This window comes from Cupressus sempervirens, chromosome 4 (assembly GCF_028749045.1).
Source record: "Cupressus sempervirens isolate cs-2001-9-10 chromosome 4, ASM2874904v1, whole genome shotgun sequence".
NCBI lineage: Eukaryota > Viridiplantae > Streptophyta > Pinopsida > Cupressales > Cupressaceae > Cupressus > Cupressus sempervirens.
Window position 1 is genome coordinate 541,933,738 of NC_143121.1, and position 12,100 is coordinate 541,945,837.

At 36.9% G+C, this 12,100-nt stretch overlaps 1 protein-coding gene across 4 annotated transcripts in view; it reads right to left on the reverse strand.

Moving 5' to 3' along the window:
- LOC149562330 (uncharacterized) overlaps window positions 1-11,334 on the reverse strand; it is a 163,846-nt gene extending 152,512 nt beyond the window's left edge. For all 4 annotated transcript variants that reach the window (XM_089825855.1, XM_089825853.1, XM_089825854.1 and 1 more), the window contains exon 1: window positions 10,927-11,334. In XM_089825855.1, coding sequence (XP_089681981.1) covers window positions 10,927-11,064 — 138 coding nt within the window. In that variant the 5' untranslated portion in view covers window positions 11,065-11,334. The remainder of the gene's footprint in view (window positions 1-10,926) is intronic.
- Window positions 11,335-12,100: the final 766 nt, after the last annotated feature.

The window sequence follows — 12,100 nt, forward strand, 5'->3', positions numbered from 1 at the left end:
AAGTGATTGTTACGTGCTTTCAAGCCGGCCACTCACAAGGATGTCATTGATGTGACTGGAGACAACCCCTACTTCTTATCAAACAGATAAGAAGCCATCCAGGGACTCACGGCCTCCACAAAAGATCAATACCTCATAGAATAGAGGTGGACCATCAACTAGACCTCCTAGGATGGACCAGGAGACGAGGAATGATTTGAGAAGGAGGAAGCTATTTTCTCCTGTAAGGAGCCATGGGAGCACACACCATTGCCTTGGTAAAGGCAAAGTTCATTTAATTGAGGTGACATCCGAGATGGTAGATGAGGAGATTCCTAACACTGATATTAAGGATAGTCTGGAGGAGATTGAGCAAGAGCATCCACAGTTGGTGTTAGACACATCTGAGCCCTTGGCATCAGTTAAGGTGACTATGGCTACTCTATCCAATTATCCTAGATTTCACGCCTTTCTTTTGAAAGGAACACTTCAAGGCCAACGAGTTATGAGCTTAGTAGACACTGGCACCACGCACAATTTTATTGATTGGAAATTAGAAGATAGGCATAGCTTGCAGTATGAGGTGTTTGTTGGTTTTGGGGTGAAAGTTGCAGATGGCGTAGTATTGGGTTGTACTAGGAGGATTTCTTAGCTTAGCATTCAGATGGGGGATTATACCTTGATAGATGATTTCCATGTACTCCCTCTGGAGGATTATGATGTGATTTTGGGCATGCAGTGGTTACAGGGTATTGGACGGTACATTATTGACCACTGTCATATGCAATTAAAGTTCCTTTCTGGAGGAAAGAGGACTATCTTGAGGGCAGCATCAGATGGTGGACCTAGGGGGGTGTCTTCTCGCAAGATGGAGACTATCATTAAACATGATGACGTGACTTGGGCTACACATTGTTATGCAAAGTCCAAGACACCTACAACTCAAGATGGCAGGGCATTTCATGTTGATATACAGTTAGTGATGGATTGGCATGGTTGGGTATGGTGATATACCCCCGGGTGTACCTCCTAATAGAGGACTTGAGCATGGGATAGAGATGGAGGATGAAGCTACTCCATATTGTCATCCTAGAGCATACAAGGATGAGATTGAGAAGACCATTCATGAGTTGTTAGACATAGGGTTCATTCGCCCTAGCTCTAGTCCTTTTGCTTCTTTTGTGGTACTGGTTAAGAAGAAGGATGAGACTCTGCGAATGTGTATAGATTATAGGACCTTGAACAAGAAGATGATCAAAAATAGATATCCCATTCCACACATTGATGAGTTGTTGGATGAGCTTCATGGAGCTATCTACTTCTCTAAGATTGATCTTCGTTTAGGCTATCATCAAATACATGTGCGAGATGAGAACATACATAAGACTGCATTTTGTTGTCACTATGGGCATTATGAGTTCTTGGTGATGCCTTTTGGTCTCACAAATGCACCGGCCACTTTCCAATCCTATATGAACCATATCTTCAACAAGCAGTTGAGGAAATCAGTTCTAGTGTTTTCCGATGATATCTTGATTTATAGTTATACTTGGGAGGATCATCTCAGACACCTAGAAAAGGTACTTAGCATCATGGAGAGTCAGTCTCTATTTGCTAAGCTATCCAAATGTGAGTTTGGATTCAATGAGATTTTATATTTGGGCCATGTGATCAGTATTGATGGAGTGAAGGTGCATGTGGAGAAAATCTAGGCAATTTGGGATTGGCCCTATCCCAGGAACATTATTGAGTTACGTGGTTTCCTTGGTTTATGTGAATGTTATTAGAGGTTTGTGAGGGGACTCTATCATTTAGCAGCACCCTTGACAAATCTCACGAAGAAGGGAGCCTTCAAATGGATAGAGCAGGCACAAAGAGTCTTTGACAAACTCAAGGAGGTTGTGAGCACATATCCAATTTTAGCACTCCTTGATTTCTCGCAGCCTTTTGTACTTGAGTGTGATGCTTCAGGTGGGGGTAAAGGAATTGTTTTGATGCAGAACAGACATCCCATTGCCTATGAGAGTAGGAAGTTGCGTGATAATGAGAGGTTGTATTCTACTTATGATAAGGAAATGTTGGCTATTATGCATGCATTAGTCAAATTCAGATAGTATCTTGTTGGCAACAAATTTGTGGTAAGATAACCACAATAGTCTGAAATATTTCCTTGATCAAAAAGAGCTCAATGATCGTCAGCAAAAGTGGGTAAGCAAGATTCAAGCCTATGATTTTATCATAGAATTATTAAGAGGAAGAAGAATATTGTTGTTGATGCACTTTGTAGGAAACCTTCACTTGCTGCTCTATGTTCATTGAGTGAGATTTCAGCAGATTGGAAGGCTCAACTTTTAGTTGTGTATTCCAAAAATCAGCATGCTTGTGAGATCATGGATGGCTTCGTACAAGATAATAAATACATGGTGATTGATGATGTCATCTACTACAAAACTAGAGTCTACCTTGTTCTTGAATCACAGTTAAAGGGACAGATTTTGCATGCCCTCCATGATACTCAGCAAGGCACCCCGGTTATGTTAAGACATATAGAGCAGTATGGGAGAGATTCTCTTAGAAGGGTCTCAAGGATGATGTCTTACGCCATGTTCATGAATGCATGACTTACCAGCAAAACAAGACAGAGCATACTTTTTTGGCTGGTTTGCTGCAGCCCTTGCTTATACCGGAACAAAAGTGAACGGGACTCTCTATGGACTTCATTACAGGTCTTCCTCAAGTGTAGGCGAAGGATTGTATTTACGTTGTGGCGGACAAGTTGACTAAATATGCCCACTTCTTTCCGATTGCAGTTGATTTCACAACATCCCAAGTAGCTGAGCTATTCTAAAATTGTAGTTATGTAGCACATTATTGATTGAGACATTTAACATATGAAGGCCAAGATTGGTTGGACAAAAGAGGACAAAGCCTAACTTGAGGAACGCATGAGAGAGCGAGCAGCGGCCAACCAAGTTAACCAAGAAGTTAAGTGCTGGTCTGAAGATAAACTGAATGACATGCTGCAAGAACGCATTGAGGGCTTTATTCTGCCAGCCCTGAGATGAAGCATGATTGCTTCCGATCAACCCTTAAGTCGGAATGGTGTGTGGGGTGTGTGTGGATGGATGGATGTGAGTTTCATTGTTTTCTAAATTTTTTAAGTTTTAATGTTTTGTTGCTAGCATGCGAATTAGGCCTTGTTTTGGAGATTGTTAGCATAATTGCTCTCACAGCAAGGTATGGCCAAGGTCTGATTCTTTGACCCCTTTTTGTTGATTACCCTATGGAGGCGGGTTGTTGATGATTTCCTTTGGTTACATTCACAACTCCAGCGGAAATTTTTGTACAGGAAACAAGGCAAGTAACAATGTAAACTGGCTTTGGGTTCGTGTTTTGCATTGCCTTCATGATTAAGCAGTTAGGGCTGTAAAGGGCCTTTTATTGGACAGAACCATAATGATAGGGATGGCTGTCTTTGGGTTTAGTTCTAGTTTTTTGGATTGCTTAATGCGAGGAAGCTGCTGTTTTCAGAATGTTACTAGTACTCATGTTCCAGCTTCACCATTTTGGACAAATCTGCAGAGATGATGGACAGTTTTTTTGGGGGTTTCATTGACAAATGAGTTACCGGCAAGAATCTTTCTTTGTGTTTTCTTCTTCTGGTGTTTTGAAGTGTTAAGGCTTCAATGTACACTCTTCATTTGGCTCTGTTGCATTATAGCAATTCTGTAATTGTGTGTAATTCTCTGTAATGACTGTAGCAGAGCCTTGGACATGAGTCTGCAAGGCTAATTAGATGGTAGGTTTCCTTTGGATGGATTGGTCTAGCAATGACTCCATCATAGCAATTTCTCAGTTCTTTCTAGTGTACTCACCTTATGTAATGTCTTTACTATTTCAATAAAATTAATCCTATTTTTGAGAAAAAAACAATACTTATAATAAAATAATAATAATCAGGTATATGTCATGTTAACTATATTATAATATAGTCTATTACATAATATGAGAGACAGATCATCAACAATACATGGATTTATATCTCTTGCCAGCAACTCTCGAACATAAGGCAATCTCTACTCAAGAACATGCATCAATCCAAATACTCTCACTACAATTGTAATACGGATGTGTCGTTGTCATCAAGGATTGATCAAGTCTTCTACTTTGGGCATTTGTTGCCATTAGACCAGTCATTAGATGTTGTGATTATGCCATCTCTTCTTCCATGAGAGTACCATAGTTTCTGATGCACAAGGTAAATCTTCTCGGTGAGATGAAAATTGGTATAAGCAATATCGATCAGCAATTGGGAGAAGTTAATCATTGTTTAGTAGGCAAACCAATTATAAAATAAGGAAGAGTAATAAGTACACTGAGTCATACTTGTCAAGACAACTTCTGACACCATACAATTATATAAGTCAAGGATAGTATCCATATGCAAACAAAACAGTAAATGGGAAGTATCATCCATTGGCTATTAATTATTTACAAGTTAGATACTGACTTGGCTAACAACTTATTCCTTAGCAGCTATAATAGAAGACTTTTGGATAAGGAAAGTCGAAACTTAATTGTAATTACCAATTATCATAAGGCAATGGCCATCGGTCATATGCAACTTGACTGAAATGGCAATTAACCACAAAAAGGTATGATTGACTAATCATTACAAAGGGGTTCCATAACAAGTTATTAGAGAGGCTGCAATGAAAGGACACTTCTCATCCTAGTCCTTGATGCTTAGAGGGATCAATACTCTCCAAAGGGACCATCAGAGTTAGTGATCAGTCATTCATCATTGGAAACATACCTGGCAGATCAAAGCCTTATCTTTTACATCTGTATACTCACGTGAGCAAGAAGAAATCACTCTGAAACAGCAATAGCATATACAACATATCCATGATCCTACACCAATTTACATTTTAAATCTAATATTAGCATCAAGAGGATATTGGTTCATTGATATATCAGAAAGCCCTTCATTTTCAGATCAGTGAATATAGATCAGAACTCTTGTTTGGGAACAAAATTTCAGAATCTATAATAAAATCAGTCCTGGTCATCATAAAAATAATTGGGCAAACTCATTGACTGATTTTCATACTCCATTACAAGTCATTGGTATAATCTATATCTATATAGCTATCCATTTGAGGAATTCAAAATTAAAGGATTCATTACATACATAATTAAGCATTAAGAAGCAAGTGAAACTTAAATAATTTCACAAGAACATTATAAATCCAACCCTAACTAGAAGATTTAGAACTAACTGAGTTAGGTCTGGGTAGAGGACATTACACTAGTATCGAAGCATCTTGTCATCCTATGAAGATAGTTAATGCAAACCTATCAAAGAAGAGGGAATAAAACCACCATGAATGAAATGAGCAATGAAATGAGAACTCTTATGGAACAAACAAATCAAAACCTTATGCATCAAAACAAAAGATTAGAAAAATAAAACCAAGCACTCCTCCAAGCTTCACACAACATGGGGAACTCAATCAATAACCTCATGAATAATTACTCAAGTGGGAGGGACATTAGTTCCAACCACTCAAGAAATAATAATGGGTCGTCAACATCTAGGGTACCCAAACCACCTTTCCTAACTAGCAAGGATATACTGAGGGAGGAAGAAGGAATAGATCGGCCTACAAATAGCGCTACAAACAATGCTAGAGCCTCTACAAGTCATGAGTCAAAAATCAGAGAACTCATAACATTCATGGAATTTTGTGAAGCACAAAGACTTTAAATCTCAAAAAGCAAGGAACACAAATCTCAGACATAGAGTGAATACAGTGCACTTCAAGATTTTGACAAATCAGAAAGATTACAATTCATTCCTAGGTCCAAAAGTTGAACACTTATTTCACCCCTTGCTTAATGATTGGAGAGGATGCGCTCCAATTTGCTATCCTCCATTTAGAAGGAATAGCACATGAATGGTGGTACTATGGGCTCCTCTCCTTAGGCAACCAAAATATAACCTCCTACAAAGAGTTTTCTTAAAAGATCATTAGTAGATTTGACCAACAACCTAAATGGTACTTCAAAGAACTTACAAAACTTGAACAAAATAGGTAAGTGAAGGAATTTGCCAGTGAATATCAAAATTTTCCATCATGGTTCCTGACTTATTCCAGCAGAGACTCGCCTGTTTATTTATTAAAGGGCTTAGGGCTTAAAGACTCCATCAAGAATACAATGAACCCCCCGGTACCTCAAACAATGGAAGAAGCAATACAAAATGCAAGAAAAGTTGAGTCCAACTCCTTAAAGGAAAAGCCAAAGGACCTTCCATCTAAGGCACACATAGGTGTGAGTAATATAAGGGAAGAAAATGTTATTTATGCAACGAACAATAGAATACAAGGCATCAATGCCAAGGGAGAGACGAGTTAATGAAGAAAGGCATATGTTTCAAAGAACCATGGAACTAGGGCACAAGTGCAGAAAAAGAAGTCAAATCCATAGAATAGAAGCAACATTCAACAAAGAAATAGAAAGTGCACTTTATGGGAGAATAAAATATGATTAAGGGGATTTCAACAACATCCAAAAAGAGAAAGAAGATAGAAATCTAATGGAGATTTGAGGAGGTTCAGCCCTAGCTGTGACAACAAACTAAAAAGTTTGTGTTAGTCAATGATGCATCAATAGTTGATTGGTATATTTTAACTCTATAATGTAATCTTGAATTATTGTTAATAAACATTTAAGATATGAACCATAATAGGGAAAGAAGTTACATTTAAGGGTGGACTGCTAAGGATACCCTACTACAAGGCAAATCTTACACATCCTCAAAAAGGGATATTCTTGGTGAATGTTGAAAGGACTTGATCAAGGACATCCTAGGTGAGTGCCAAAACTTGATCAAAGACATTCTTGGTGAGCGTCGAAGCATGATTAAAACATTCTTGGTGAGTGTTGAGGTTTGATCAAAGACATTCTTGGTGAGTGTCGAAACTTGATCAAAGACATTCTTGGTGAGTCTCAAAGCTTGATCAAGGACATTCTTGGTGATTGTTGAAGCTTGATCAATATTATTGGTCATAATTGAAGCTTGATAAAGGGCATTCTTAGTGATAATTCATCCATCATTGGCAAGCATTCCTGGCAGATCAAAGCCTTATCTTTTACATCTGAATATTCGCATGAGCAAGGGGAAATCACTCTGAAACAGCAATAGCATATAAAATATATCTATGATCCTACACCAATTTACATTTTATATACAGTATGGAATATTAGCATCGACCGAATATTGCTTCATTGATATATCACACAGCCCTTCATTTTCAGATTGGTGAATATCTATCAAAACTCTCGTTTGGGACAAAATTTCAGAATCTATAATGAAATCAGTCCTGGTCATTCAAAAATAATGGATTCATGATAAAATATAGCATTAAGAAGCAAGGGAAACTTATATAATTTCAGAGGGAACATTCTAAATTCAACCCTAATTGGGTTATTTAGAGCAAATTGCATTAGGTCCTACTTGGGGAGATTACGTTGTCCCATATCATTTATGATGAAAGTGGCAATGATCTACATTGGCCATTGCATACACAGCAACGAGTGCTTGGTGTTCAAGCTATTTATATTATGGGTTGGATGTGTATGTCCCCAATCACATTTCTTGGTAGTTTGTGAATGGATATGCTTCTCCGCATTCACAAGATGGTGGTTGCTATTAGATGTGTTTGTCCCCAATCACTATTGTTGGAAGCAAATGTATCTTCAATTGACATGCTTGTCCCTATCCAAATTTGATGTAAGACCTTGAATAGATGTGTTAGTCTGTATACTTGGTTCTATGAGTAGAAGTGTTTTGTAATAGTGCAATTAGTTCCACTCCCATCTATCAAGTACTAATCCCTATTCATATGATGAACTACTAAATGTGATCATCAAGTGTGGTCCACTATACACATTTGGAGAATGATGTGATAGGGGTGTTATGAATATTGCATCATAGGATGCATAAAATAAGTATTTGTTATAATAGAACTAAAGTGTGTACTAGTAACAACTCGTGTAGCTATTCTAGGAGTCAAAGTAATTGGTTGTTATGATGAGTTGTTCAAATAGCTCATTATATTTACATAACTTGTTTAGGGAGTTTCCTATAATTGAGGACTTAAAACCCTATAAATAAGTATTGAATATTGAGTGGAATAAGAGAAGAAACAATATATTATTTGTTTGTAAATTTGTTCCAATTCTACTGCTATCCATATTCCTTTGCTTTTGAAGTTCAGACTCTTAGGGTGGTGAATATTAGATTATTTTTGTTAAATTTAGCTCATTCCTAGAACCTTAAGTAATGGTCATTTAGGCTTATTTGGAGTTCTTAATTTGGTCTTTTTTTAGAAATTGTCTTTATTTAGACAACTTGTTTTTCAGTTAATGTTATTTTTAGCATTTGTAAATCTTTAGCTCATTTCTAGAACCTTGAGTAATGGTCATTTAGGCTTATTTGGAGTTCATAGTTTGGTCTATTTTAGAAATTGTCTTTATTTAGACAACTTGTTTTTCAGTTAATGTTATTTTTAGCATTTGTAAATCTCTATTTAATTGTGTATTATTAATACAATTTAATTCAGTTTTTAACAATTTTGTGGTTTTAAAGCGAGAGCCAATCGGAGTATGATTCTCGTATGGGAGAGTTTTAACAATTTTTCCTCAAAATTATCTGTTATGTATTCTATAATCTAAGTTTGTTTAGTTTTGATTGATTTTTCACTGCAAAAATCATGTTTGGTTTTGACCGATTTTTCTCCTCAAAAAGCATTTCTAGCTTCTCTAATCTACAAATTTTGTATGGGATTTTTTTAGGAGTTCCTGATTTAGGGTTTTTATCGCTGGTCCAAAAATGATGCTTTGTTAGCTTCAAATCATGGTATTTGTCGTCTATTTTGGGCATCTTGCTCATCTACAACAATTTGGAGGATTTGAAAATTTTCTCAAATTCGCAACAATTGTTCTTGATGTGTCTTTGTCTACAAGGAAGAGGAGCTGAGTTATCCAACACCACATTGGACGTTTTGTGATGATTTCTAGTCAAAGGTTATTTTGAGGATATTTTGGGAGGGTTAGGGGCATACTCATCTGAGTGGCAGAGTCGGTGGCAAGCTCTTGTCTCTTTTTGCAGACCATTCTGAAGAAGGGGACAGTCTTCTCTATTTTTGTGGCTACTCTAGGTCATTGACATTCTACAGATCCAGGAAGGGTCTCAATAGCTGTTTTGAAGGGTTTATGACCACAAGACATGTACAATCTTCTCCAGGGTAGTTGAAAGAATGACCATTAAGGGAGGGCATTTTATTTTTTTTAGTATCTTAGGTTCTTGCTAAATTTAGCTTATTCTTCTAGAACCTTAATTAATGGTCATTTAGGCTTATTTTGAGTTTTCCTAGTCTAGTTTATTTTAGATGTCTTTATTTAGACAACTTGTTTTTCAGTTAATGCTGTTTTCAGCGTTTATGAAACTATTTATTTGTGCATTATTAATACAATTTAATTCAGTTTTTAGCAATTTCAGTTGACACGTCACAGTAGCAAAAATCATGAAGAAACCATACTTCATCAAAGATTGTGCCTGGATGGTTGAAGGGTTCGGAAATTTAAAAAAGCATCAAACTGTAAAAAAATTTCCTTGGGCCATGAATGTCTTTGTGGCATCAGCCTCAATTTTGATCTAGGTGGCGGGGGCTACACCCCTCAACCGTTTCTTATATCAGTACGGTGAACACAAAAGAGGCCCCCAGCTCTGATTTTAAAAATCAAGAGTAAGAGTTTTTTGGGGATGGGCTGAGTGGAAAAGGAACATTTTTTTCACTCTAATTGGCTTGAAATAACAAAAAAACTGTTGTTTTCAATATTTTTATTGGTTTCCCAGCAATTTTTTAATTTCCAGTTTAATTTCGAGTAATTGAATTACGGTTATACTTTTAACTTGCCAAGTCAATCTTGATCCTGATTAATGCTACTATAGCTGAAACAATGTGATCCCGTACCTTGTAACTGAAGGTATTTCATTTCTTAACAGAGAAAACACAATGCTAACAACACCTTAAATGCAGTAGGAAAAAACATCAAGGAAAAATCCCAATTTAACAAGATTATTTACCATGGGAAACATTTCTAATAATAAACCTAGCAAAAAAAAACACTCACCGTTTTGTGTAAACTGTTCACAATCCAATAAATCATTTTTTTCTTGAGTTAATCATAATCCACTTGCAAAAGTTTCAAGGCAGATTAGCACAGAAAAGTTTTCAGCAGCATTACACTACAACAGATATTAAACCGTCCACGGATAAATCTACCCAATAAGTGTCGAAGGAAGGGACAATGCGCGTCCACCACTATTTGTGGCACCACATACAGTTCATAAGTGTCGAAGGAAGGAATGTCAAACATGCAAAGTTACACAACCCATATCGACAATTCATGACAAAGCAACAATGTCTTTATTCAGAATCTTTGATGGTTGAGACAGCTGTGAGATATATGGTCCCATACACCTCTGGTTTCATGGAGTTAGCTAAATCATTTCATTTTCATTCAATCATTATGAAAATCATGCAGACCAGGGGATGTACTAGAAACCTTTTCATTTGCTGTCAATCATTCTATAGAAGGTTACCCCAACCCATGCGTCAGGTGCATACCCATGTGTACAATTGACGGGCAGGAAAACTTAAAACAAAAGAATTACCCGCATTAAATTGTCATCAAGCATAAATTCAAAATTTAAGCTTAAACCACCTCTGCGGGCTTCAAGCATCCCTCAGAAAAGACACAAATGATGTAATCCTCTAAAAACTTCACCATGAAATGTATGATAATTTCAAATTTTTGAAAAAAAAAAAAACACAAGAAAAAACAGTGCTACGCACAAAAAGTAAGTAATAAAACCTGCTTAGCAACTTCCTCGTGGTTCTCGGGAGAAGGCTGTTCAAAGCGCGGAACTTTGTTGAGCATTGGCTCAAGAATTTCCCCTATGAATGCCTGTATGCTGTCTTCCTTTGGTGGTGTTTCATCACCCATATCCATCTTCTATCTTTCCCTACCCTCAAAACAAAACCACCCAACACTTTTTCCAGATAACACAGAAAAGGCACAAGCCGCTTCTTGCAGAACAAGTAAATGCCGAGTTCCTCAAGAATCAAAACCATGCATGGCTTTTCCTAAAACTGGTTTAGGGAAAAAAGCAGCGGAAAGAGGGGAAAATGCTTGGCAGACCGCTCACCACTAAAGAAGAGCCATGGTTTTTCTCAACAAAACAATCCAAACACTTTTCACCGTCTTTAGAAAACCAAAGCTAAAACACGCCACCTCCTGCTATTCCGGGTTAAATAAAGAGGAACGAGGAATGTGCGCAAACTGCTGAATTTGGAACCTTTCTTAAGAACTTCAAATTTCATCTTATGCATCCTACATGTCGACGGTCCAAATTTATTCGCTCCAAAACTTAGAGAAATCTGACCGTCCACGCCTCCAAAATTCACGATGGGTTTCGCTGGTTTCCTCCATTTCCATTTATGACATATGGATGAATGCGCATCATGCAAAGGTGGGATCTATCATGATACGAAATGGTTTTGGCAACTGTATAACCAATTTGTGTATATTTTTCAATATGAATGTACATTCATATATAAAATTTTAATTAATTAATAAAAGTACATTTTGATCGCTGCATACAGTGCGTACCGTACGAAATCACAAAAATTTCATTGATATAAGTAGGTAGTACTAATTCTGCAATGCTGAAAGTGTTTGATTGAGCTCTCCGAAATTATGACAGAGCATGGACGCCCGCTAATCAAAGGAGCTGCTTTTGCACTGTTAGTTTTTCGGGGAAAAAGATGATTCCAGTTACCTCACACTTATAAAAGGGAAATAACCCTTCCCTAAATTAATTGAGGATTATTTAATATATACCCACCTTTTGTATCAAGGTGAGGTGAGGTTGATAGTAATTTTTATTATTAATTTTTAGAAAATCATTTAATATATACCCACCTTTTGTATCAAGGTGAGGTTGATAGTAATTTTTCTTATTAGTTTTTAGAAAAATTGTTAAACT